We start from the raw sequence: 27669 nt of genomic DNA, 5'->3' as shown, positions 1-27669 counted from the left end.
TTGCTGAAGGTTGAGCAGCAGCAGGTGGAGGAAGAAGCCGAGGCACTTGGGTTGATGAAGGTGTGCTTGATGGTGTCCCAGTTCCAGGTGTGCTGCTCCCACAAGGAGTAGAATCAAATCCCTCAGAGTTGCTATCTATCCTACAAATGAGAATTAAACAGAAGCAATGTAGTGAGAAGAAATAAAAAGAGATCATAATATCATTATCATATCTATTATCATAAACAAGAGCATGTAATAAGTAAATAGATGCAGATGTTGCAGTGCTGCATTAACAAATAGAGACAAAACTTGAGAATTAGTATAGGCGTATAGCTGAACCAACTAGTATGCAATCTAGATTACCATATTGAACTGATGAAAGCATTATTAGACTCCATCATATAGTTTGAAATAAAGAAGCAATTATGATACAAACATCGAATTTTCATAGTTTGGGCACAAGCAGATGAATTCGTCAACACTATAACAGTTGGAATCAAATTTGAATCAAAACTATATATATAAACTGAGAACGCATAATTTATTAACCCAGAAGCAAACCCAAAATTCAATCAATTCATAAAACCCTATTCGAAACAAAACTATATAAACTCATAAGCAAAGCTCTTGGGATCTAACAGAAGCAAACCCAGAATTCATAAACTTTAACATAAAAATTCCCAAATCCAAACTAATACTCTCAACTTAAAGAGAACTAGTGAGAGAAATAGAATCAGAGATGAAGAATGATACCCTTAGGAAGTGGAATGGAGGCGGAGTAGAGGCAGAGTTTTTGGAAAGAGATTGAGTGGAGGCGGAGTTGGTCTCGCACAATGAGATGACTGAGATCGAGCGGCCGAGTTAGATTAAGAGATTGAGAATGAGTTAATGAAACCCCAATATTAAAATTATACTTTTTTTAGTAATTAAAAAAATTCGGTTATTCGGTTTTTTTAGTTGGGCTGAAGTCCAAAACCATTTTCAAACCTGTTATATTCGGTTTTGGTGCAATTTTAATAACTTTCCAGTCTGTTTAATACAATTCGGTTAACCGGCTCACTTTTTCGGTCCGATTCGGCCCGTTTATCCATTTCAAATCGGTTAATGCCTAGTCCTAGTGCGGTGTGGGGGTGGGTTGGGAGAAGAAATTGAAACACGCTGCCTCCTCCATGGACGACGATTTGCTTCTCAAGAGCTTCTACGCCGAAGTCAGCGAAGTCGAGAGGGACAACCAAGTCCTCAGGTCTCTCTCTCTCTCTCTCTCTCTCGTGTATTTCTATATCTATGTCCTACTGTTATTATTCAACCGGAAACTAGCTAGGGTTAAGGTTATCTTCATTTGTTTTGAATTGAATCGTGAGCAATATGATCCCCCGCGAATTGGAACTGTGGAATCAGTTTTCATTCGAATTTGATAATATGTACCGGATTGTCTCTGTGAACAATATGCAGGATCCTCAACTGCTTCAAGTTAAATCCTTTCGAGTATCTCAACTTACCGTTTGATGCAACCGAAGATGATGTTAAAAAACAGTATCGAAAGGTAAGTTTATAATATGTTGACAGTTGACACTAGCTGTGGCCGTTTATTTTTTATTTTTTTATTTTGCTTGCTTATGATCCAGTCATTTATTGAGGTATTTTTATGTGAATTGTTTGCAGTTGTCTTTGATGGTTCATCCTGATAAGTGCAAGCATCCGCAAGCTAAGGAGGCTTTTGGAGGTGCTAATTTCTGCTTCCATACTCTTTGTACTCGATTTAATACATCTGTTACGTTGCTTATTTTATTTCAGTTTTGTTTATAAGCCTATGTTTGAGATATGGCAGTTAATTTCTATTAAAATAAATGAAGTCCTTTGGTTTTAAGACACAGATAGCAGACTAGCTTATGCTTGCATCACTTTAATCCAGTAGTGGGAGGGTAATGGAGTGAGTGAAAAATTAACTGTCCCTAGTAAGTGTAGATAATTTGATTTTGATTTCAAGGCTCGTTATCAATCTCCGACTTTCCAGCAGGCAAAGGTAAGTGGGGTGGTGTGGTGTGGGGGATGGGGGTGTTTCTTGAGGCAATAAAAGGTAGTGGACTTACGTGATGGCATATTAGTTATTACTAATGTAATACCATCACATTAATCTTGTTTTGAGGACACATTTTGAATGAGATGGGAAACCTGTTATGATTTGATGCTTGATACTATCTGAAGGTATTGTAAGTTTATGCTGTATTGTAGAACTGAAAGCAGGGGTAACCTGTTTAATGAATCAGAATTTGAGTCTTGAAATCCATAGTACAGATGTTGATAATCAGCCTGTCAATTTTGGCCTCAAGCTGAGATCTAAGCTGAGTTTTGTATTCTGTGCTTTTGTACTTTGTATTCTTGAAGCAATAAAGTTGATATTTGGCTGTTTGAGCGTTGTTCATAGAGACTAAAATCAATTAAAATTCTCATCAATACATTTAGGATATATTAATGCCCATTTGTTTTTATTAATGTATGCTTTTATTAACATAGAACTGTCCATTTATTTTCAGCATTGGCGAAAGCCCACCAACTTTTACTCGATCAACAAGAAAGGGACTATATCATTAGCCAAGTCTCTGCGGCCAAAGGTCAGAAATTTTACTTTTATGTTCACCTTGGTGTCTGGAATTTTCTGTGTATAATGGACTCTTCATTCATATGAACACAAAAAATAATGGGCTTAACAATCGATTGATGTATTCGCTAATTGTTTGTCACTCATCTGGCCATCATCTATATACATGGACATTTTTACATGTTTTCATGAAAACTTGGTGTGCATAGAAGCATTGTGTTGTCCCAATATACTTTATTTGTCTTGTTTTTGTTTGTCGTTAAATTTCTACCTTGTGTATCTTCTTTTGGTCATAGAGCTCCAGTATCCTCTCTACAAAAAAAAAAGTTATTTTTCCTTATTATGTTATTTTTTAAAATTTCCTTGGTGGAGTGATTGCATTATTGATGGAGTTGAAAGGATTCTCATTGTTCTTAATATGGGATGCAGATGAACTCAGGGCAAAAAGGAAGAAGCAGTTGAAGAAAGATACAGCTTCTAAAATAAAGTCATTAGTCGATGAGGTACTTTCTGTTCCAATATATCTTCGATAATTGCATATGATGGTGTGTGTGTTTGTTCATCATCTTGACCAATCTGGAAGCGTGATTATGGACCTTACACTTGTTATCAGTATCCCAGATTTGGGATTTAAAGAATTAGTTATTACCAGAAAAAAAGGACAGAATTATACCCAGATGCTAATGGTGAAAGAAATCCATCCACACAAGACTTGCAGTATAAAGGATATGGTTAACCCTTTACTGGGCTGAGCTAATAATCCCTAACCTTTTGTGTTTGCTCCAAACTAAAACGGTAGACTTGTGAGTGTGCTTAGGTTATGCCGTTATGGTATCTTGTAAATGTATTAATTTTACATTACTTTTCTTCCCGTCTAATGGAAGTAACACCGGTCCCTAGTCATGCGATTTAATTTTATTGGGCTTTTCAATATCCTACTCAATATAATTGTAAACATTATGCTTTGATATATGATTCAGGGAAAATATGAGCAACAGTATGAGCAGTCAGAAGAGTTTCAGCAAGAACTAAAAAAGAAGGTTCGAGAAATATTAACAGAACAAGAATGGCGGAGGAGAAAAATGCAAATGAGGGTATGCTAGAAACTTGATTTTTTTTCTTTGCTTGAACCATTATTGCTGAAGGTTTAAGGTTTCATGGTAGTTTCCTTTGTCTTTTATTGCCTTGTAGATATCAGAAGAGGAAGGAAGATTGAAAAAAGATGAAGAAGAAGCCAAAGAGATGTGGAAAAGAAAACGAGATCATGAGGCAGCATGGGAAGATACAAGAGAAAACAGGGTATGTTTCTGTTCTTTTCTATTTTCTGTACGAATATGTGTGACATGGGCATCAGTTTGCTGTGAGGTAATTATAGTTGGTTCCCTAAAGGAGGATTTTGCGTGTTCTTTTATATGCCTAGAAGGATTATAGACACTGGCCAAAGCCCAATATGTTGGATGCCCTTGATTTATTTCACAGATTATACTACTTAGATCACAGAGTCAATGATTGATGTCAGTGTTAGTCCTAGATTAATCTAATCATAAGGTCTTGGAACTGAATTTTGTGTAGAGAGGTACATGATCTTCCTGCTTAAGGTAACTGGGAAACTGGTTCAATTGCTTGTATTGTACTTTTGAAAGTGTAAAAGAATGATGAGTTAAGTTACTGATGAGAAACGGGAATATAAGCAGTAATATACACAGTTACATGTATAAAATATTATAGATACGTGACCAGAAGAAGCACTAAAGGGGGCTATGTCAATCACATACATTGTTTGTCTCCTAGCAGACGTGTTATTCTAATTACTCTCCATCTTGCTGGGCACTTAGGGAGTTCAAACCACCTCACATTGTAGAAACTATTCTATGCCACAACCTACTATATGTCTTACATAATATATAGAATTTACATAGTTCAATTCAATGCTGCAAAACAACCTTCCTATTTATTTTTTATTTATTTTTGTAATTAGAATTTCTTATTTCCCGTTGTGTACGAGTAGTATGAATACATGGAGATATGTTGTGCATTTATGCTTTTTCAAAAGTCCATGCTATACCCTTGAGCCTAAGAAATGCAGAAATTCTTTCTTCTGAAACCTTAAAAGGTATTAATTGGATACAGTTTGTTATCATTCCCAACATCATATGTCCAATGTGAAAGATGCCTAAATGTTGACTTAACATTACTGTATAAACACTAATAGGAAAATTCTATTAACAGAGAAATTATAGTAGGTCCTGAATTTTATTTGTAGTTGGAATGCCTATCTGAGTTGTTAACCCTACAAGTTCCTATGCTTAGAGAGCAGATGATAGGTGTGTGGATCTCATATAGTAGTTTGTTCCTACCAATCTAACTCCTTCTTGGGACTTGCGTTTGATCCCTTCTATTGATCAGGTTTCAAGCTGGAGAGATTTTAAAAAGGGTGGAAAGAAGGTGAGTTGCAGTTTTACTTGGGTTTCATTAATTGCAAAATAAAGAATTGATAGTTTGAGTTGAAACAAAATAATAAAAGCGTTTATGTACTAACATCTGTGTGCATTCAGGCCAAGAAAGGAGAACTTCGTCCTCCCAAACTAAAAACTGAAGATCCTAACAAGTCTTATGTCCAAAGGCCCGTGAAACGCGGCTGACTGGTCTGCTTTTCATCTGGTAGGGTCTTGGTAGGTTGTCGTCGATGATTACCCAAGCTTTCTGGGGATCAGAAAGTTGGAGGATGTGTATGATTATGCGTCTTTGACTTGTTTGGAAACAGGATTTTCATTGTATCAAATCCGATGTATGATTAGTTTCATACTACCAAAGTTATTTAAATCTTTGTAACTAATTCTGGCCCTTGATTACATAAAAAAAAACATTATGAATGATTGATGCTATTAATTTATTTAGAACCTGTCATGTCGTACAGGATTATTACTAGATAAGAGAGTAAGGAGCAAACTGTTGCTATGAAAGTATGAATGGATTTAATGGATAGATTATGGATATCACCACCTACAAGTAGGCAGCTAACTGCTAGCAAATGTAAGATACTGAAAAGGGTAATATGCTTGTTCATTCATGCCAACACAGTAATGATAACAAAGCTTACGAAAAGCACGAACCACCAGAGATAGAGATGCTTTACAATCGGATATGAAGAATCATGTTAGTTTTTCTGTTTATTTCAATTTCAAAATGGTGGTCGAGTGAGCAACCATATCTGTTCCATTTAGGTATCTCTTGTGAGGGGTGTTAGACCTCCGATCACTTGGGAAGTTTTGCAACCTAGTATGCTTCCATTAGTGACTAGTCTTACAACATGTCTGTTTTCGGTACTAGGCTAAGGAAGTTATATATGAGAAAAAAGGGTTAGGCGGTGGAGTTCATGGATTGTTGTTTATTATTATTTTTTTTCAAAATTATTTTCAATCATATAAATAATTCCAATGCTGCATCTAGTCATTTGTGAATCGGACCCATAACATTCTATTGGCAAGAGTAACACTTTGTTCTAGAGGCAGATGGTGCTGGGCAGCAGATGGAATGTCATAAAATACATGCTATTGTAATTTTTTGGTCACTTACAAATTCTTTAATACTTTAATGTAGGGAGATGTCGTGTATTTACATGCAAAGTACCCAAGACTTTCTATGCAAGCTGGATCAGAACAAATTTTTTATTTATTTTTAACAAAGAGCTCTGTTGTGAGTCGAATTGATAGCCTCCTATTTACTGTGAGTAGATGAAATTTTTACTCGTTATTTTTTTGATGATAAAAAAAGAAAAGAAAACTAAAAAATCTTAATTATCCTTACTCTTCTAAAATTTGCATAAAAAAAGTCATTCCTTTCGGCCTAAAGCCTCCGTTTCTCCATTCATTCTTTCTCTCAGCAGCAAGAGCAATAGTGCGCCATAGAAACATTCCTGGCCAATCTTCACCGAGGTATTCTTCGATCTCTTCTTTCTAACTATTTGGTTTCTGTTTGATTGTTTTTGCATGGATTCATGTTCCATTCATCTATTGTTATCAAACTCAAACTGAAATTCCATATCACTCTGATTATAAGGACCAAGGAACCCAATTGCCTGGTCTGTAATCTGTGTGCTCATGACTAAGAAAACCCCATTGGTCAATAGATTAAGGTTCTTCTGAAACATACTGAATATTGAAAGCTGGGACTTAAATCTGCCAGACCATGTTAACTATCAACTTCTTCGGTTTTACATCGTAAACCCTCTTTTGTATTACTTAGTTTAAAGTTACCTTGAATTGTTGTTGTTGTTGATTTCACGACAAATTTTGTGTTGCTTATTTGTCTAGCAAGAAAAAAGTTCATCAACATCAGCAACCACAGGGTGGAACTTGACTTTCAGTTGAAAATGGAATTCATTCCTGAAGAAAGAAAACACTTCCGTGCGGAATCCTCCACTCTAATCCTGGTCTGTTCAATTTACTACCGCAGTTTCGTTGTTACTTTGTCTGTTGGATTGTTGAGTGCTTGAGAAGTTGGAAGTGCGAAATTTTAAAAGTTTGGTAATGTTATACCAGCCAGCGTTGTCGATTGGAAATGTGGGACAGCTAGCGGTGGATCTTTTAGTTGCGTCGACAAAGGCAGAGAGAGTCGGGTATTTGGACACTCCCTTTATCCTTCCATGTGTTGGCAACGATGCATATGGGCCTGTTCCTCAAGGAGAGCTTGCTCTCCCTCTTGAAGGTGCTCATTCCCTTTTGCTCTTTCTTACCTGTAATTTTTCTACTGTATCTTTTTTTTTTCTTAGTAGGTGAATTTCGTGTTTTGCAGCTTATGACTCCTCTTCTAATGCAATGTCTTTAATCCAACAAAGATCACCTGTTGTTAAGGTACAGTAGTAGGGTTTACCACAGTTACAGTGCTCTACTTTTGTATGTTTTAGGGGATAACATCAAAATGGTTATTCTACACAGGGGATGATGATTGAATTTGCTAAGAACTTGGCTGATTATGTTGCTGCCAGCGGAAAGAAGCATGTCATTGTGCTTTCAAGCTTAGACTTTGGGAGGTGGCAGAGAATTGATATGTCAAGGTACAGATAGCATCAGTCATTGCTTCTGCTTGCTTCTCTGAGTTGAAATTCTTCATGCACATTTGCTTTTGTATTTTAAAATATTTGAATTCAGCAACCATGGGAGAGTATTTATATGGACAATTGGACACTGATAGGTTGAGGCAAACATTATAGGTGAAGGTAAAATTGATGCGCTTAAAAGAAAACTTAATTCATAAGCATCCAATCATATGTTAAGCAGTTACCTTAGAAACATGATCCAATAATACTTAGAAATAAACTATTTCTACTTAGGTGATGATAATTGTCAGACTCAACCCTTCATTTTTCTGCCACCCTAAAAAGTTCAATGAATTTTTGGCTGACTTCCTTCTTGTGGCAGTAGTTTTATTATCTTATGATTGCTTTTACTTAATTTTCAGAGCTGAATTAGTGATATTAATAACATATTGGAACTTCTATGGGATATATAAGTTGTTATTACTACTTGATTTGTACCGTGTACTATGAAACTAATATAGAAGGAAGCATCTTCCATTTACTTTATTGTGCATCATGAAAACCGAGGGAAGCTCTGAACTCTGTTGCATGAGAATGGTCTTTGTGTAGCTGAATCATTTGTACTTTCGTGCACGTATTTGATTGGTTTTACGTTCTGTGATATTCCAGTGGTTCACAGATGCATTATCTGTCTAGCACCAATGCTGATGGAACAGATGATTACTGTGCACAACTTGGGTGGAAAAGACTTCAGGATTATAACCCAAATCAGAGGTCTTGGAAGTATCTTAGCACATTAGCTGAAGGCAATGCCATGCCAGAGGACAGCTTGCCCTTTGAAGGTGAATTTGAAGAAGAAGAATATTATTATCCAAGCTTGCCTTTCGCGGCACTGTTTTCTTGCTTCAAGGTACTCTTGTGAGTTATACCAAAATAGCAATAAGTGGACCTAGTCACACTTCTAGTAATTAAGGTGTTACACAAGTTCTTTTAATAGGGTGTTCAGCAAGGGGCTTCCAGAAAATATTACACAATATTTCTTATATTTATGTATCTTTTTTTTGAAGTTCCTCCACTCAATCAACCAATTCTTGCTTAGCCTCTATCCATAACCACAGCCATGTGACAGTGAAAAACATAAGAAAAAAGGACAATGGTTAGATTCACAAGCTATAGCATGAGACAAGAAATCACCTTAATCCAGGTTTGCTCTTATTTTATTAGGCTAAGGGATTGAAGGTCACCTGCTTACTATGCTACTGCTCTGAAGGAGATAACACACCTGATGCTTTCCATTTGGCCGAGGCAGCATGCAAACTTCAGGGTAAGAGTCCCACTAAATTCCATGGTCAGTTTCTGTTATAAAATAGATACAATTACTATATTAATTAGATGCTTCTGTCTCAGAGGAGTTTGGTGATACCCATCACTGTACTTTCTTGTATTTCTGTTGTTGGTCTCTCTCTCTTGCTTTTTTATTTTTGTCAAAGTAAAGGTAACAAAGAGAATAGAAGGCGAGGACTCCAGTCGTTGCCACAAGCATACTCACTTGTCATTGCTTGTTCTTTAGGTGTTTCTGTTGCTGTTTTCATAGATGCATTTTTGTTGTGAAATATAAGTGTGTTACAGCTGTAAAATTCTCCTGTCATGACAATTCTTCGAAGCAAACATGACAGTAAGTATAAAGCTTGTCATTTTATATTTCTTCACCAATTGCATGGATGACTGATCAACATTGTCACTTCCTATCAGACATGGGGTTTTTGTGTGTGTACTGGCATGCGTATGTCTTTAAGTTTCACAGTATTTTGCAGTTCAGACTTGCAGATTATAAAATGACGTGTCAATAACCCTAAATATTGTTTCCATGAGTTCTAGTCTTCTTCCAACAAGTTTTGAACTTTAACATGAACAATGATTTTGGTTAGTGGTGTACTCATCTGTTGCTAATGGCTTTGTGCAGGCAACAGTAATGATAAATGGCTTATTCCAATTTCTTGGAAGACTGTGTATGGACCTCCAGTAGATATGTCTTTATTTTAGGCGGAAAATAGGATTCCTTTGATCTGACAATCGGAGGCAAGAGACCTGCAAGGATTATTTGTACCTCCTTTTCACCGAGGCTGCTAACAAATGGTTATTCCAACAAATTATGAATGGCTCGATTTTTGATCTACCAGACCCTCTGGAAATCGCTTGTCAAACAAGATATACTGTCACGTTTTAATTAGTAGACATCAGCTTTGGTTTTTTCTTCCTCTCTTATGTTTTGTGTGGGTTTTGATGCCTTTGCGAGAAAATTTAACACAGGTCAGTTGTACCAAGTGTGATACGCCCTGCAGTCGGAAAAAAAAAGGCAATTTGCCTGACCAATCAATGTCATACAAGGAGTGTTTCGGGTATTTCCATTTGGAAAAAGTATGGATGTTTTGAAAGAGAAAACGTAAGTAAGGAACTTGACTGGTTATTGTGGTACTGTGTTGCCACCAAACACGCTTCTACTGCAATTTGTAACAAGATTTTTTGTATGACAGAGAAGAATACGAAGTTTAATGCCAGGACAAGTCATGTGATTGTAAGCAATGGCACACATTGCATTTTGGTTAAGTTCAAAAATTTCACGTAGTAGTCGTGATAAGATTTTATAATTTGCAATAGAAACCACATAAGTTGGAAACACGGAATTACTTTTGAAGTGATAATTCACATCAAGTGCATAATTGAATTTAAAATAGAATGTTGGAAGAAATTGAATCATAGATGTATCAATTATCATCGAGAATCCGTATGTAATACTTGATATTTACAAATAGGTTCATACGAAAAACTAATGTTTAACATCTTATGGATTTGTAAATCTCATGAAGATCATGCTTGTTAGTGGAAAAAAAAAAACTATCAATTTCTCAAATTGAGCGTAGCCGACAACTAGGGTGCAACTTTCTGTTGAATGTAATAAATTTCATATGGAATCATAAATTTATTATTTTCTTCAGATTCTTAATATTAGAGAGAAAGAACTATATTTTAAAAAGAAAAATTAAAAACAAACGGGGTTCACGGTCACATAAAACCGGGAGCCATGCAATAACACATAAAACCCGAAAGGCCCAATAACACACCTGAAGAATCAACTCTGAAAACCTAATACAAAACCCCGCCTCTTGTTCTCTCCCACCTCTTTGCTCACCAAAACCCCAACCTTCCCAGGTAAACCCTATTTCCGGCCTTTCTGCGATTCTCTGTGCTGTTGTTCATCAAGTCCCGATCTAGTTTTTTTTTGTTCTGGTGTTTAGATTTCTGGTTTTACTTGAGCGAGATGGGGGCGAAGGCGAAAAAGGCGATGAAGAAGCAACTGAGCAAAGCTGTCTCTGCTTCTGCTCAGAAAGCTCTGTCTGGTGCTTCTGCTCAAAACCCACTTCCTACTTCCACTACTCCTACTGCTGCTCCTGACTTCTTGGTAATCCCTCAACTTTGTTACTTCCGAATATCGCTCATTTATGTTGTGTGTTTGCTTACCCTGTTGTGCTGATTGTTGATGAGGGAAGCCGTTAGAAGGTCCTGCGCGTAAGCTCCCCGAAGAGAAGCCCAAGGAAGAGGTTGCCAGGGTTGTATACATTAGCCGGATACCCCACGGCTTCTACGAAACTGAAATGCAAGGTACAATGGGGTTCTGATGAAGTGAAGAATATTAGAGTAATGTTTGGTGAAGGTTCTGGATTGAGTCTCGGCTGAATTTGATATTTATATATATATAAATTTTTTTTGCAGGGTTTTTTGGGCAGTTTGGTGTAATCAACAGATTGAGAGTCGTACGCAACAAAAAGGTAAAATATTCTGGGCCTTGGATGTATATTTGAGTGATTGATTGATGATGTCCAGATTGTGTTTGTGGTAGTAATTGTCAACCGGTTGTCTATGGGTCCCTTATCTGATTTTCTTGAAGTGTTTAACTAGAGGCATATGACATGTTCGAGGCATTTTCTGAAAACTTGTAAATTGGGATTTATATTCTGTGTTTAGAAATCTATACCAAGTGTAAATTTAGTGTTTTAAGTGAGTTAATGATTGAGTTAACCCATGAGCATGAGCCTTTTCTTTCCTGCACTACACCCAGGCGAACGAAGCAGTGACAAGCTTGAGCTTTTAAAAACTAAAGATTGTTTTTATTATTTTTAAACTGAGAATGAATTACCTAAGCAGTTCATGCTTTTCTGTTCTTTTTTTATTGATCTTGTAGTAGATTTGTGTGTGTGACGTATTAACGTCTTTACTTCATATCAACAGACAGGAAAGTCAAAGCATTATGGCTTCATCGAGTTTGAGGACCCAGGGGTGGGCTATGCTTCACTATGATTTTATTTTTAGTTTCCAAAGCCTGTTCTTTGAAACCTTGCTTTTCCCTAACAATTTGATGCCTTGCATGCAGGTGGCCAAAATTGTTGCTGAAACCATGCATAATTATTTGTTGTTTGAATGCCTTCTGCAAACCCAACTTATTCCTCCACAGAAGGTTCACCCGAAGTTGTAAGTCTTCAATTATGAAATTGTTAGTAAGGTTGGGTTCAAATGTTGGTCAAGTTGTTTGGTTGCTTGAACTTTTTGGCTGAAGAATTTCATAATCATGCATTCAAATTGAACCGAATGATTTAGGATGGCCCTTGAAGTGGACAATGTACTCACTCTCTCCTATCTTGTTTATGCCAGCAAAAATTATTGTGGGCATTTAAATGACATGTATACCATATAATTTAGGCTAATGATCAATGTGAAATAGCCTCACCTTTCAAATTAATGCTCTAGTTGTGGTTCGCCATTTAGCCTGAAGCTGCTTAGTGTCTGTGTCTTGTTTGTTTCATAGGTGGAAAAATTGCAAAGTCCGAGCCAAACCCTTGAACTGGGTTCAAATTGAGCGCAAGAGGCATGACAAGGTATTGCATATATTGAAAAGTACATTGGCAACATTTACATTACCAAACAAGCATGCCACTTATTTAACCTTCCATTGTGGGGTTGTAAAATTTCAGGAAAGGACAGCTGAAGAGCACAAAAAGCTGGTGGAGAAAATTAAGAAGAGAGATCTGAAGCGTCAAAAGAGAATTGTGGCTGCTGGTATTGAGTACAAGTGCCCAGAGATTGTAAGAATTAAGCGTCTCTTGTGTGTTATATTGGATTGAAGCAATTGTACTTAATTTAACACCAGTCTGGTATTCTTTGTTCGGTTGCTCATCCTTCTTTTCGATTCTGTGCAGGTCACTAATGATCAGCCTGCTCCAAAGAAGAGGAAGTTGCGCCTGAAGTAGGTGGCAAATAATTTACATCCCTTCTATGTCACGTGGATTTGACTAGGATGGGATGAAGCACTCTATATATCATCCACCCTCAAAAGTGACTTTCTGGATACCTGAAGGTTTTGGTCTTGAACTATTATCATTACATGTACCCGTATGTAGCTTTATGATTTCTTTCATTTTCTACAATCTTCAAGTTTTAAAGGTACCCCATGTAGAGAAATATAGTTTTTGACCCATGATATGAATTAATGAAGGAGTGCCGCGTTGTAGTTCTTATATAGTTCGAGTTTCAATTCTGGGTAGCAATTTTGAATGAATATGAATCATAATTTTTCTATTGAGTTAAAAACGCTCTCTGCTGTAAAGTTTTGTGGTACTATTGCTTACAAACACTTCCTGTAATACTTCAATCGTATACATTACAATCTTAAGACACCAAAACGCCAGGTCAGATACATCGTACAATACAAGATTGATCAGCACAAATACATTTTACACCATCACCTTCAAGCGGTGGAAAAATCCATTTGAAAGGGCAGCCCATGAATCAAATAAAATAGGCAGTTAGCATCGATGCTGATGATCAATGTGATTGTCCTGTTCTCTTGACTGGATTTTCATCTCTTCTCAAGCAGTAGTATATGCTTAAAGGTGAATATTGGAAAATTGGACGGAGTGTTGTAGCAATTTGTTGTGCATTCATTCATGATTTTGGAGTCGTTAAATGGAACAATAGATGTGTTATAAATTATATTGTTTGAGAGTTATGTAGCAACATATCATCAGGGATCTAGGAGCTGCATTTTGTGCAGACCATGCGCATAGACTACATACTAGCAACAAATGAAGGTTATTAAATATTTCCGTATAAGTGATATCGGTTTCTATCCATGTGACACATCCTAATCACGGTCAATATGTAGACAGATCTTCAATCTGTTATGTTCATGCCTAAATGAAAAGAAATGAAGAAGTTATACGAATGAAGAAGGCAATAACACAACTGAAAATCTTCATGAATTAAAACAAAACGATACGCACCTCAGTAATGCAAAATCAAGCATTTCGAATTCATTCATATAACTTCTTCCTTTCTTTTCATTTTTATGAAAACAGGAACCAATTTTTACATTTAGAATTATGTTCACGATCAGCTTTTACCTTTGATAACCATCCAGTCATTGTGTAGATGCGTTACACATTCAGATTATCCTTTCATGTCTCATACTATGATTAGAAACTTGTTGACTATAAACTATAGTTTCTCTGCTTTTGTGTGATCTCTCTGATTTGTGTGTGAGAGAGTACATGTACATATTTTCTGTTCATAATTGTACACGTAACCTGGGTACGTAATTGTATTTGAAATTACATCTACTCTGTTATACAAACTTTCATTAATCTCTTGTTTTTTTTTTATCATGAACAGAACCAAATGCTCTGGATTCTTTGACTTCAAATGCCATATACAGTACATATGTACGAGTTGGATTCTGATGTTCGGTCTACTTTTGGCAATATTTCCAACAGGTACAGATATATTTTTCCAAAATTAGTGTATTCTTTAGAGCATGATTTTGGAGATGCAACGAAAACATAACATATTATATGTTGAGGTGCAGTCATTGTGCTCCTGTGGCTTTTACATCAGAAGGGACTTTTTGATCCTTTATATGACTGGTGGGAAGATCATTTCTGGGAGCATAGTCTGAATACCAAGAATACAAGACAAAGAATTAATGTAGATCACCGACATGTTCATGTCCATAAACATCACAGGCATGAAGCAAGGCACCACAACTATGATTCTCATCATAAAAGAAAAAGCAGTCACCATGATCACAAGCATGGCCACCTTGAAAGAGGCAGTGATTACCGTTACCATCTTCACCATGTCCACAAGGATAAGCTCAAGCATGGCCGAAGAAAGACTGGATACCATGGCCAGAAGAAAAAAAGGAGAACAACAAAAGATTATACACAGTGATTAGAGTCACCAGACATACAATTAATTGAAGCGAGCATGAATATGGTAAATATGGTGATTCTGTTGCATCCACTCCGTTTAGCTTCTATACAGATCGAGATAGTAATGGATGGTACTTGACATGATACCGCCTTCATATCAAACATGTTAACATTACAATAAACATATTGTATAAATGAAACTTTCTTATCTCTGCTCCAATTATATATATTAACCTGTTTCTTGTTGTAGGTTGTAGGATTGTAGGAAAGAAATGTAACAGTTTGGATTCCTGTCGTGTGGTACTGCAGTGATAGTAAGGTTGTATTTGTCCCAAAACTCAAATGGCTGTATGCATTTAAACTATTCTGTTTTTTCAGCTTCCATTCTCTACTCAGTTATCTAGGTAGATCCGTAGATGCACAAACCTTTGTGCCTGATCAATAATAGTTGGTTCTTTGTCGTTCTTCTGTTTACTGGATAGATCATATTACATAATACCTTCTTATGGATAAAAAAATACATAATACATTTGCCAACATACTAGTCTGGACTCTGAACCTTGATTATTAAGTCAACAATCTAAGGATTTAGAGTACTGTGCTCCAGAGGCAGCAATGCTTTCTGAACAGGATGTGGTGACTGTCACGGTGTATCCCATGTTGACATGTCCGGTTTAAGCACCTGGAGTTATATGCTGTTTTTTTGTATGTTTCTGCTGTATCCGGATGTGATATCCACCTGGAAAGTGCAAATAAGGAATTCGGACTATATTTCCTCCGATCACATCCCACCTGAAAGTTTTGAGTAAACATGTTAAATAGTCTCTACCTCCCATCGTTCTCTGTGAGTTTATTTGGAAGAAACACATACCTGTACTCAGTAACTAAGTTATGGACAAGTATAGCCAACAACAACCTGCCAATTTCTGCTCCTACACACGATCTCAAGCCACCACCAAAATCCATAAAATCATTGGACGCACCGCTCTCCTTACCCTGTATTCATTCCACTACTAGAAAACAGGCCTAAGGGGACAATTATTTTAGGAACATGTGTACAAATGTCTCTAATTTCATTGATTTAGGGACATATCTTAGCATTTGTGCCTATTGGAAGAGTAAAGGCTCATATAACTCCATAAGTTTCCCTATTTTGTAACTTTATACGAATAAGTTCTGTTTTTTTGTTTGAGGATTCTACGAATACGCGGAGTCATTTACCTATATACTCAACACGCTGAAGGTCGGTGGGTGGTGTTACACTGTTCGCAGCGACCTGGTGGAAGGGCCCCTGTTTTGCCCTATTATTTACCTTATTGCCATTGAGGGTTTAAAATGGCCAGATGTTTAGCCTTCAGAGCCACCACGTTGTTTGGCGAATACATCTCCATCTCCACTAGTATAATTAAAAGCTTGGCTTTGGTGTCAATAATTTCATTAAAAAATTGATCTCCCTATGTTGACCATGTAAAGATGTGATTTGTCAAAATAAAAGATATCAAGAAGGGTTAAAATTGTAAAAGGTAAAGAAAATATTAATCTCTTATAAATTCAGCAATCCACAAATACTCTCATATACTTTAAGAAAAAAGATTACAAATGACTTTGACATTTATCTTTTATTAACAAATAACTTGTGTGATGCAAGAATACAAAAAAAAAAGAGAAAAAGAATACAATTCACAAATAACACGTCGCACGAGAACGAGGCTAGTATCTGATAAACAGACGCTGCTCTCCTCATTCTCCAATTCTCTTTTTATGCTCTCCTCAAACTTGCCTCTTCACCCAAAACTAATATCTGCTACGGTTGCTTTGGGGTTGCCTCTTCACTTGCCTCTCTCTTTCCACGGTTGCTTCTATGTGTATGTTTCTGTATCTGTCCCGCCCGCTTCCCTATTTTTTCAATTCCCACAACAGATAAGAAATTGAGAGAAAGGGAGAACCAATACACTATCAATGGGCTTCGTAGGCAATCAAGGGAGAGAGAGATAGATTGAAGCCACGAAAGGATGTGATTCTGGGTTTGAGATTTAATCAGCTATCTCCACGTATGTTTGCTTATGCTAAGTTTATTGACTATGGATTTATATTTGAAAATTATTCCCTTTTTTTACTGTATGTTTTAACTCTATGTATTCATAGTACTAAGATTACAACAAGTTCATTTTTGCATACTATGGGTGGGTGCACACCAACTGTTTGATACAATGCCTAACTGAGAGTTGTAATGTGAATTCAAAGCTTTCAAAATGCTTTTGTTGCTCAGGTATTGCTCAATAATCATCATGAGTTTTAAATTACTTTCTTTTGCCTTTTTGTTTTTGGTTTTAAGGATCATTCACAATAACAAATTGATGATTGTTTTTTTTCTGATAGGAGCATAAAGTGTAACGTTTTAAATGTGATTGTACTCTATTCTTACTATTTGTTATATCTTATTTCATTATTTTAGATTCTTATTTGTGATTAGTGTGTTTAGGAAGTGCTTATATCGAATATGAGTGAATTAATGATGAAAATGTGCTAAATGTTGAGAATTCTTGTTGAGATATGATTCCTTATTTGAGTAGGATTCATCATTTCCTATTTCTTTTATTTCTAACTCACTTTTCTTATTAGGAAAACAATCCTAGTTGTGCAAGGAAAGATGAGAAACTGAAAATCAGATTCCTAGTAGGACAAGGAGAGGCCGTGCGACCTAATGGATTTCCTATTCGGAGTTGGATTTCAAAACCAAGTTAGAGATGGATTCCAAAGGTATATATAAAGATATTTTCGTGCATATAAATCAGAATTATCAAGGAGGAGAAGATATGCATTTAAAAGCCCAATCCATGCAAGAATAAAAAATCAGTCAGGATTCGTATTCTAGCCTCGACGGGCTCCTCTGTATAGCTCAGAACAAATTAGAAGACATGCCATATATGGATGGAAAACCCTATAAGTATAGTTTCCGTAGGACTTGGAATCACATCAATATTTTATGTTTACAAGAAGTTATGACCGAATCTTTACTTAGAGGTCCAGTGGGCTCGACAGAATTATTTCAGCCATTAATTTGCTTTTGATCTAAGAGCTGTGGGGAAAGTTTGAGCCTTGATTCTCCTATATATAGAGGCACGAATCTATATCAGAATCATCATCAACCTTGCGCCATATACTAGCCAAAGCTTTGCCGAATTCCATACTCACAAATTCAGAAAACCTAAAACCGATTTCCCCATACTTTCATCACCATATCCCTACGTGGTCATCCATTCCCTAGAAGACTTGTTTCTCCTTTGTGACACCGAGTAGGAAATCATAAAGTGTAACCACGATCCTTCTAGTTTTGATTTCGTGTTTTAGTTTATGTTCTTGGATGATTATGTATTTGGTTTTGTTAATTTATTTAGACTTTGTCTATGAAATTTTTTATTGATTTCGAGTTATATGAAGATGACGAATTTCTATTTTTGTTTTATGATCTTTTGGTTTCTGCCGATCTTGTTATTGAATGATTTCGATATCTAAGTGTTAGTAGCATGATATTTAGGTTGTTGGATTAAAGACTTGTGTTATGAACATGTTTATCTTTTCTATGTAGATTCAAAATTGCATGATTGTTTGGTTAAGTAGGTGACATGTTTAATAGATTCAATATTCGTGGCTTTGGAATTACATAGTAGAATATGTTAGATTTCAATGAGTGGCGAGTAGCAGTAGTTGAATGTGCTAAGTGTCTATGCATATAGGATGCCTAGTAGGAGCCTAGATCGCATGATCTAACCTTAGTTGTTCTTGACTTGTTTCGGCATGAACCTTAGGGAGAATGAAAGTTGATTTTCGTTGGCTTTGTGTAACTTTTTTTGGTGATGTATTGTGTGTTGGTTGGTTGATTACATGTATATATTAGCTTAGGTTTATTTTTTTGGTTTTATACTTAGTATTTGAAACTTATACCGTTTAAACTCTTTGTGAATTCGTTGTTATTTGATTGTGATTCAGTCCCTGGTTGGATCATCGGTTTGTAACGATACCCTCTTACTTTATACTACTAACGATGCTTATATGGTTAATATTGATGTTGAGTAATCGAAATGATCATTTTCCTAGGCTACATTTCAATCATTTGGGGTTGATTTCTGTATTAAAAAGTGTTGCTGAACTAAAAGGTGATTCTCAGTTTAAAATTGGTATTTTTTTTTTAATTTTCAACATGTATTAGAACCTTGGATTTTTATGTTTATCTTTTTATAAATTAGCTTGCCATGATGAGCCTATTGATGCATAGTCCAGATTATTCCAAATGATAAAATCCATTTTGAATTTTTTTTAGATTGTATAGGCATAAGGGAGAATCAAAAAAATTCAAGCTTTGGTCTACGTCTACAGTGGACTAGTAGAAACTCTGTCAAGATAGCTTGAGGTATTTTTGTTCTCCTATCATTTTCAATTGTTGGTTTCTTTATGATGCAGGAGCATCCAAAGGAATAAAACTGCTAAAATAAATTAGGAGTTATTATCTTTCATCGATGTATTGGGACTTTATGTTTTCATGCAATTTTAGGTCTTTATTATCATTTATTTATGTTTTCATTAGGATTACAGTTACATTTCTTAACTAGTATATTAGGCTGTTTTCAGAGTCTTTGTAAGGAGCTTGCTTTTGATTATTTCATATAGAAAATAGAGTTTCTTTAGGATACTTAGCCTAGAAACCAAATAGATCGTTCCTATCCTAGTTTTGCAGCCTACATCTTAAATTTTTGATTGTTTCTTGCTGATTCTTAATTTGCTTCCTAGTGTTCCTGTCCTAGTCTAGCCAATAGGGCATAACCTATCAGCTTATGTCTTTTGCATTAGCTGGTATCAAAGCAGTGCTCTAGGCCTGCAAAATGGTGGGTCATGGGAGGTGGAAGAGGAGCCTCAAGGGATTTACAAACAGAAATGGCTAAGATGCGCCATATGATTGAGAATCTGACAAGAGCTGTGGAAGCTCTTCAAGGTCAGGAATGTAGGGGAGCTGATATGGAGAATCCAAACGGTGATCCTAACCCCTTTGGAATGAACTGGAAAGTTATTCCGAGGATGAATAGTTTGTTGACAAATGATGGAAGGCATACATGTAGCAACAATTTGGAAGAGTGGTTGTTCATGAACTAGATGTGAGTGGTGGAGGAACTAATATTGAAGTTAATGATTTTACGAACCACATGCATACAGAAGACTATTTGGATTGGAAGGTCAGTTTGGAGAATTATTTTGAGTGAAAGTCTGTGGCAGAAGATAGAAAAGTGTTGTTGTTGAAGCTTAAATTAAAGAGTACCGCACTTCAATGGTGGAAGAGAGTTGAAGAGCAGCGCATCAGGCAACGAAAGCAGAAAGTTAACACATGGGCACAATTGAAATCAAAGCTGCGAAAGCAATTTTTGTCAGCCGATTATGCAATGGAGTTGTAGAAAAGTTTCATTCTTTAAAGAAGTTGAATTCATTCGTTGAAGAGTTTTCTTCAATGTTTGATAATCTCTGAATTCAGGTTGGATTAAATGAGACCAATGAGCAATTGACATCTTGTTTTCAAAGTGGATTGTATTCGTCCATTACAGATGAGATGTGGGTTTGCAGCTGTACAACTTAGAAGATGCTCGGAAATATGCCTTGATGGCAGAAAAGAGGCTACAATGTCGTGGAGCAAGAAGATCCACTATTGGGTGTTTTGATGGCGCTTGACCAAGGAATTCTGCTACAATTCGTGGATTTAGCAAAGATCAAGTGGCTACTACTCAGCCATGTGGTAAGAATGTCGTTGGTTTTGATAAGAATGAAAAGGGAAAAGAAGTGGCAAGACTTAGATTTTAGAATACTGGTGCAGGAACTTCAAAAGTTGGAAATTATGCTCAAAGTCGTTGTTTTGCTTGTGGAGAAAGGGGTCATACTTCTTATGCATGCCCATAAAGAAGGGTGAACTTCGCAGAATTTGGGGGTGGAGGTTCAAATTGTCTTGAACCAGTTTATGATGAGTACGATGGTGAAGAGGAAAACATTGATCTTTTTCTTGTAGAAGGAGTCTTTGGTTCTAAGGCAAGTGATGACAACACCAAGGGTGGAAGAAGAAGATTTGAGGCGGCATAACTTATTTCGCACACGTGTTCTTTGTGGAAAGGCCTGCAACTTGATTCTTGATGGGGGTAGTAGTGAGAATATTATCTTAAAAGAGGTGGTAGAAAAGCTAAAGCAGCCGGTGGAGAAACATCCTAGCCCTTACAAGTTTTTGTGGTTTCAAAGAGGTGGTGAAGTACCAATCACTTTGCGTTGTTTAGTTAAATTCACTATGTGAAAGCTACTCATGAAGAAACTTGGTGTGATGTTGCTCTTATAGATGTTTGCCATATATTACTTGGAAGACCATGGTTGTATGACAGAGACATAGTCCATTATACAAAAGCTAACACCTATTCATTCTACAAAGAGTTGCCCAGCACCATGAATGCAAGTAGAATCAACAATTTCTTAACTAGCCAGGGGGGGGGGGGCTCAAGGATTGCCACCACTGAGGAGCATCCAACATGCCATTGATCTTGTACCAGGAGGAATCTTACCAAATCTGCCTGCATATAGAATGCCGCTCACATAGCAAGCAGAAATAGAAAGGCATGTGGAAGACCTAATTGTAAAAGGATTTGTGCAAGAAAGCAAGAGCCCTTGTAGTGTTCCAGCATTATTAACACCAAAAAAAGATGGATCTTGGAGGATGTGTGTGGATAGTCGTGTTATCAACAAGATTATTATAAAATACAAGTTCCCAATTCCTTGGCTTGAAGATATGTTTGATAATCTGGTGGGCTCGAAGGTGTTTTCTAAAATAGACCTGAGGAGTGGATATCATTAGATTCAAATTAGGAGTGGTGATGAATGGAAAACAGCTTTTAAGACACCAAATGGGCTTTATTAGTGGCTGGTGATGCCATTTGGATTCTCTAATGCTCCTACCACCTTCATCTGATCTATGACAGAGGTACTCAAACGGTTCTTGGATTCTTGTGTTATTGTCTATTCACTACTACAAGTTATTACATCAACGACGTTTGAAAAATGTCATAGAACAGATTTTACGGCGTTTTTAAACGCCATAACCAGACGCCGTAATAACCGACGCCGTCCATTATCTGACATTTCTGTGGCGTTTGCAAAACGCCATTGAAATTGTTTTTTTACGGCATTTGACAAACGCCATCCTTTTTTATTCAATGGCGTTTCGAAACGCCATCAACATGTACCACGATAGCATTGAACTCAAATCGATGACACTTCGTAAACGCCATTGGCATTTTTCGATGGCTTTTTCCAAACGCCATGAATCTCTTAGATGAATGTGTACATGAACTTTTCATGGCGTTTCTCAACGTTGTTAAAAATATTTACAATGGCGCTTGTCAAATGTCATCTACGTTTATATGGAATTAAAAAAAATATAATAAATCTGGGCATAAATTTTGGGTAAAAAGATCTTGCCATAATAACTAACTCACTCCACAAGAAAGTGTAGAACCTACCATTGTCTTCATAATCAAGCTTAGCATAACCATATCCGTACATATCACCAATCTTTAGCATAAGAACATACCAAGTAGAGTACTTGTCATATATTAAAACTTTAAAACTAATACACAGCAAAAATCCCAGTAGCTAATACTACTCTTAAACAAAAAGGTCAATCTACCAACATCAACATATTTCCAGCAAGGGAAATGATCAACATGCTGCATCCAAACCTTGCAAGTCTCCATGCCAGCATACACAAATTGTAATATAGAAAATAATATGATCACTAGGAAATATAGCAGGGGATAATGTGACTAAAAGATTTGTAAAGTCTCCAAAACCAAATTAAAGCTCAAACCTTTTCACAACTCTGTGGAATTAAACCAGTAAAGTTTTCAATTTACAGAAAGCAATCACACCAATATAAGTACCATACCTCATTACTCATAATCAAAGACAATGTATTTAATTGGCCAAGCTATAGTGCTTCCAAGGGCATCATCAAGGTTAGAAAATTCAGGCTCAGTCCTATAGAATTCTGCTCTTTCCACAAGAACTTCATCAATGAAAACCCTATAACAATCAGGTCCTAGAGTGAAGCCATGCACCTTTGATTTTGGATCTGTTGCTGAAACAGAAGCTATCGCCACAACTTCACCATTGCCAGTCCAATTCAACAACTTACACTTGTCATTAAGTGATGGCAGATGAGTGCTTCCTTGTCCAGACTACAAATTTAAATACAATCAACTTCCAGTAATTTCCAGTACATAAATTTAGTAAACAACATATATTTAAGTGAGATAGATATAAAAACAGATTTAGGCAAACACAAGAGGTCATACCCTTGGGGTAACAACATCCTCTGGAGTTGCAGTCGCACGGACTTGATTCTAAGTTATAATTGAAAATGCATAAGTATTCTCATTTGATATTACAACATAAAGGATCAAAGACAAATAAATACATGAACAAATACCTTGGAAAGTACTGGTGCATGTTCCTTAGATGTATATTTCCCACTTTCATCAAGGTCATCATTATCAGATTCAAGTAAATCCTACACAAAAATGTAGTTATTCATTATGCTATTTAATAAATCAAATTCCCTTGATTAACGAGTTTGTGATAAAGCATTACCAAGCTTATTCCTAGTTTGGCAGCTATAAGACTCTCCAATTTTCTTGTTCGCTTAGCTTGTTTGTTCAATTCAGCCTTTAAACATCCAAGGTTAGAGTCACTTTGGCGTTGAGCACGTAGCTTTGTTTTTGTAACTCCTGCTCCAAGACCTCTAACACGACCGGGGTAGTCCTTACCAAGGACTTGCGTCAAAATTTCCTCTTGGTCTGGATCTTGTTCAGTTGGTGGAGACTCATCCATTTTGCTTTGCACCTCAGCCTACAAAAAACCAGTATGCAAACCAACAAATGCAATTATTGATGAGAAAATTAGTACATTTAATCATAGTTTCATTTATGATAATAATGAAAGTATGGACTACATACAATTTTAGCAGCGACAACTAGATTTTTGCACTTCTTAGGCTCATGTCCTTTGATCCATAATGCTGGCTTTGTCAAAGGCTTTTCAGGGTGTTTCTTGTTCTAAATAGAAAAATCAGCAGCAAATTAATTCAGTACATATTTAAATTTCACAATATATATTTAAGCACAGGTTGAAAACCAAAGAGAAACTTACATGTTTATCCTCTAACCGCGCATACCCTTCCCGGCTCATGGTGTGAGTTATAGTTTGTTTTGCCCTTATAGCTCTCATTTTCTTTGATTTTTCCTATACCCCATAGCACATTGATTACAATGAAGCTCTCACTTAAAATTTATAAATGCTTCATACTACTGAAGTTACCTGCCACTCATCTGTCATCCTTGATTGCACGAAAATGTCCCACTCCCCAACCGACACATCTTTAGGTCTAAGTTTGGCAAGAAGATTTATTCTCTCTGCCTTAGTGGACTTGGACTCTTCAATTTCTCTAATGTCAACAGAGAGGTCAGATTTCCAAGATCTCCATAACTTTCCCATTTGTTGCAAGATGAATGGCTTGTAACAAATATCAACTATGTACTTTTGCTGCAAGATGAAAACAAGAATATAATGCAAATATAAACATAATACAACATTGAGGCAATGATGAAAACAAAACCTATTATCAAGTAATCGGAAAAAAAATATATATTACCATTAAAAGTTTCCAGAGATTGTCCCTAGTTAGATCTATAACTGCATGCCAAGTTTGAAGGGTAATTGGTACTTGTTCTCGTACAATCACCCCCATAGTGCTTGAGAATTTGATGGAGACATCCCCAATTGGCTGCCCCCTTGCATTCCATTCCACTAACTTGCGTTCTTTTTCCCCTGTTGCCATCACTTGTAAACATGTCTTTAGCTTTTATCCATGGTGGCAGAGAATAGCACAAGGACATATAACCATTTCTGGATTTCTAGCATACCGCTTGGAAGTTAAAACAAATTGTCTTACTCCTTCTCGGTACTCATCACTACTTGGATCCAAAGCTATCCAGCTTTTATCCATGGTGGCAGAGAATAAATTTTCCCTACCTAAAAGAATATAAAAATTCAACTATGAAACATTTGACAATTAATTCTAACATATATGCAAACAAAATGTCAATTTAAACAATCCACAAAATCAACATCAACTCCAACAGACTATCAACAACAGCAACCATAGTGGCTACCCCTACACATACCAACAAGTACTTTATTAAGTTATAGTTATGTATACTAATTAATCGTGTTATGTTTATTCAGTTATGTTTGGACCTTGGAATGATACCATATGTACCAAGGACATTCCTGAATATGTATCTCTTGTTTTACAAACACATTCAAGTAATTAAATGAACAATGATTACAAGAATGAAATCAATGTCTAGTCTTAGAGGCAACCTTTGACTCCATCACAAGTTGAATTTATTAAAAAAGAAGCTCATAAACTTAATAGACAATCATACAAACCAAAACCCAATCAATTTATCTATCACTCTTTGATTAAGATTAGTCTCCAAGAAAGAAAATCATTCAAATCACAATTGGTAAGACATGGTAGACGTCATGAGAACTCTTAGAAGCCCCATAGTCCCACAGAACTTCAATGAACTTATTCAACAAACAAGCATAATACATATTGAAAGCCCCATATTCCCTCAAAACTTCAAACATCACTACTCCAGCAGATCTTAATTAATTATCAACAAACAAACTAAGACATATTGAAAGCAATTGATTAATAATGCTAACCTGGATATTGAAAGCAATTTATAGTGACTTCAGCCAAATCAAATCCTCACAGAGCCCATCACAAACCTGAATAATCGCATTTGAAACAATTAGAAATTAAACTCTGAAAATGACAATAACCATTAACCAACAAGTAAAGTGCTAAAACCGTCCCCTTTAATTATCAAAAAGTTCCATTTTTTTACGTGTCTTTTAGATCATAATCAAAAGACATTAGGTCCATCTCCTTTCACCTGTCAACTATATGTTTCCTCCTCAATTGCAAAACGTGTGTTTTCTAATCCATAATTAACTTCCTAATCAATAGGTGTTCATGCTAGTACCTAATTAATTCACCAAACCCACTACTTTTGTGGATTAATCTAATAAAAAGCAACACTAACGATTCCTTTCAATTGAGTCATCTTCACTAGAAAAGAGCGATTGACTTCATCTATTCAGACAAACGTATTTACAAATTTACAAACCAAGATTGAATTTAGAGTGTTTTACCTGAGTAAACTAAGATTGACAAGAGCCCAGAAATCTGAGAGATGAGTACTGATAAAGAGCACGTCAGAGAGATGAAGCCCCAAGTGGGATTACCCAGAAAAAAACCCCAAGTCTATTCCGGGTTGCGAGGGTTTTGGGGAAAGTCTATTCCGGGTTGCGAGGGTTTTGGGGAAAGAAGGTTTTCTGAGTTTTGAGGAAAAAATGTCATTTGGGGACTTTCATTTGGAGCCAAAATGAAAAATAAATTCCCTCACCGCGCGCTTTGGGTACTTAGCGCCAAAGAGAAAAAGACCCGCTTCACCGCGCGCTTAATTTTGTAGAAAGTATGAGATCTTTCAATGACGTTTTTGAATGCCATGGAATTTATGGCGCTTAAAAACGCCATGAAAATAGCCATATCGAACTACTATGGCGTTTGAAAACGTCTTCATCATTTCATGGCGTTTTGAAAACGCCGTCATTTTTTCTTATGTATTTAGACTACAATCATCAGTGGCGTTTTTTTATAAAAATGTCGTTAAATGGTAGTTTCATTGACGTTATTTGAAAAACGTCATCCCTAAAATGCCATAGAAGGCTATATGTGTAGTAGTGATTTGATAATATATTAATATATAGTCAAACTGAGGAGGAGCACTTGGTCCACCTAAGGCAAGTCATGGAGACTCTTCACAGGGAGAAACTATACATAAAACTTTGAAGTACATGGTTCATCTTGAAGATGAAACACAGGTGGACAATCTCCGAGGCCTGCTGAAGATAAACTGCGGGGGGGACAATCTCTAAGGCCTACTGCAGGTGGAAAAATCTGAAGCCTACTACATGGGACAAACTCCGAGGCCTGTTACCAGGGCCGGCCTTGAGGGAGGGCAGCCGGTGCTACCGCACTGGGTCTAGGGCCCAAAATTCCAATTTTTTTTTCTGTTTGTTTGTTTATTGATAATAAATTTAATATAATTAATGAAGTAAAACCACACACCACACAATCGTGTTCTCCAACTGACCCTTGCCAATCAGTCTTCTTCTCCTTTTTTTTTCTACAGCCTTCAATTCACAATCTCTGTTCCAAATCCCGATTTTTTTTTTATTTTTTTGTGTAAGGGCCTATTTTTTTTCTTCGCACTGGGTCTCAAATCCCTCAGGACCGGCCCTGCCTGTTACAGGTGGACAAACTCCAAAGCCTACTGTAGATGAACCGCAAGGGGACAAACTCCGGAAATGGACCAAGATAAATATAGTATCCCATTTCTAAGTAACGGGTGACATGGTTTTCTATCTAGGTACCAGAAAACTCATAAATAAATATTAACTCAATATCTATATTATCCAGTCTCGAGTGAAGGCTCAAGACGAAAACTGAAATTATTGTTTATAAAGTATCTAGATAGATTTACTATCTAACTGGAATGAATTGCTCGAGGCATCAATTAGAGAAGTACATAAATAACGATAATATGATGATAAGGAACAAATGAAGTAAAATTGAG

At 36.4% G+C, this 27669-nt stretch overlaps 3 protein-coding genes across 5 annotated transcripts; all 3 read left to right on the top strand.

Annotated features, from left to right (window-relative positions):
- The first annotated feature begins 1079 nt into the window (after positions 1–1079).
- Positions 1080–5474, top strand: LOC126794335 (uncharacterized). The gene is made up of 9 exons (XM_050521018.1): positions 1080–1225; positions 1435–1525; positions 1645–1705; positions 2517–2594; positions 3011–3084; positions 3562–3675; positions 3773–3880; positions 4988–5026; positions 5137–5474. Exons 1-9 carry the CDS (start codon positions 1152–1154, stop codon positions 5221–5223), a joined length of 726 nt encoding a protein of 241 aa, XP_050376975.1. The 5' UTR covers positions 1080–1151; the 3' UTR covers positions 5224–5474.
- Positions 5475–6432: 958 nt separating this feature from the next.
- LOC126794381 (uncharacterized) lies at positions 6433–10284 on the top strand. 3 transcript variants are annotated; one of them, XR_007672142.1, is made up of 9 exons: positions 6433–6516; positions 6895–7013; positions 7123–7288; positions 7376–7434; positions 7519–7637; positions 8289–8529; positions 8844–8943; positions 9583–10062; positions 10154–10284. XR_007672142.1 is itself a non-coding variant. In XM_050521088.1 (8 exons), the coding sequence occupies exons 2-8, from the start codon at positions 6954–6956 to the stop codon at positions 9660–9662; spliced, it is 825 nt and encodes a 274-aa protein (XP_050377045.1). In that variant the 5' UTR covers positions 6433–6516; positions 6895–6953; the 3' UTR covers positions 9663–10240. The 3 variants fall into 3 exon arrangements, 2 of the variants coding, with proteins under 2 accessions (XP_050377045.1, XP_050377046.1); XM_050521088.1 differs by having other exon boundaries at positions 9583–10240; XM_050521089.1 differs by lacking the exon at positions 6433–6516 and adding an exon at positions 6585–6801 and having other exon boundaries at positions 9583–10240.
- A 466-nt stretch (positions 10285–10750) lies between these two features.
- LOC126794544 (uncharacterized RNA-binding protein C1827.05c) lies at positions 10751–13250 on the top strand. The gene is made up of 9 exons (XM_050521293.1): positions 10751–10829; positions 10916–11079; positions 11168–11279; positions 11391–11446; positions 11907–11954; positions 12049–12146; positions 12481–12550; positions 12647–12757; positions 12872–13250. The coding sequence occupies exons 2-9, from the start codon at positions 10939–10941 to the stop codon at positions 12920–12922; spliced, it is 687 nt and encodes a 228-aa protein (XP_050377250.1). The 5' UTR covers positions 10751–10829; positions 10916–10938; the 3' UTR covers positions 12923–13250.
- Positions 13251–27669: the final 14419 nt, after the last annotated feature.

Source organism: Argentina anserina, chromosome 5 (assembly GCF_933775445.1).
Source record: "Argentina anserina chromosome 5, drPotAnse1.1, whole genome shotgun sequence".
NCBI classification, from domain to species: domain Eukaryota; kingdom Viridiplantae; phylum Streptophyta; class Magnoliopsida; order Rosales; family Rosaceae; genus Argentina; species Argentina anserina.
The sequence above is the reverse complement of the archived record's forward strand: the minus strand, read 5'-3'. Positions and strand labels throughout refer to the sequence as shown.

Excerpts from the sequence above, each read along its gene's own strand:
- LOC126794544 (XM_050521293.1), top strand. The coding sequence starts at position 10,939 with ATGGGGGCGAAGGCGAAAAAGGCGATGAAGAAGCAACTGAGCAAAGCT. Across the intron at positions 11,080-11,167 it reads CTGCTGCTCCTGACTTCTTG|CCGTTAGAAGGTCCTGCGCG; the intron begins GTAATCCCTCAA and ends TGATGAGGGAAG. Across the intron at positions 11,280-11,390 it reads CTACGAAACTGAAATGCAAG|GGTTTTTTGGGCAGTTTGGT; the intron begins GTACAATGGGGT and ends TTTTTTTTGCAG.
- LOC126794335 (XM_050521018.1), top strand. The coding sequence starts at position 1,152 with ATGGACGACGATTTGCTTCTCAAGAGCTTCTACGCCGAAGTCAGCGAA. Across the intron at positions 1,526-1,644 it reads TTAAAAAACAGTATCGAAAG|TTGTCTTTGATGGTTCATCC; the intron begins GTAAGTTTATAA and ends AATTGTTTGCAG. Across the intron at positions 3,676-3,772 it reads GGAGAAAAATGCAAATGAGG|ATATCAGAAGAGGAAGGAAG; the intron begins GTATGCTAGAAA and ends ATTGCCTTGTAG.
- LOC126794381 (XM_050521088.1), top strand. The coding sequence starts at position 6,954 with ATGGAATTCATTCCTGAAGAAAGAAAACACTTCCGTGCGGAATCCTCC. Across the intron at positions 7,014-7,122 it reads AATCCTCCACTCTAATCCTG|CCAGCGTTGTCGATTGGAAA; the intron begins GTCTGTTCAATT and ends ATGTTATACCAG. Across the intron at positions 8,530-8,843 it reads CACTGTTTTCTTGCTTCAAG|GCTAAGGGATTGAAGGTCAC; the intron begins GTACTCTTGTGA and ends TTATTTTATTAG.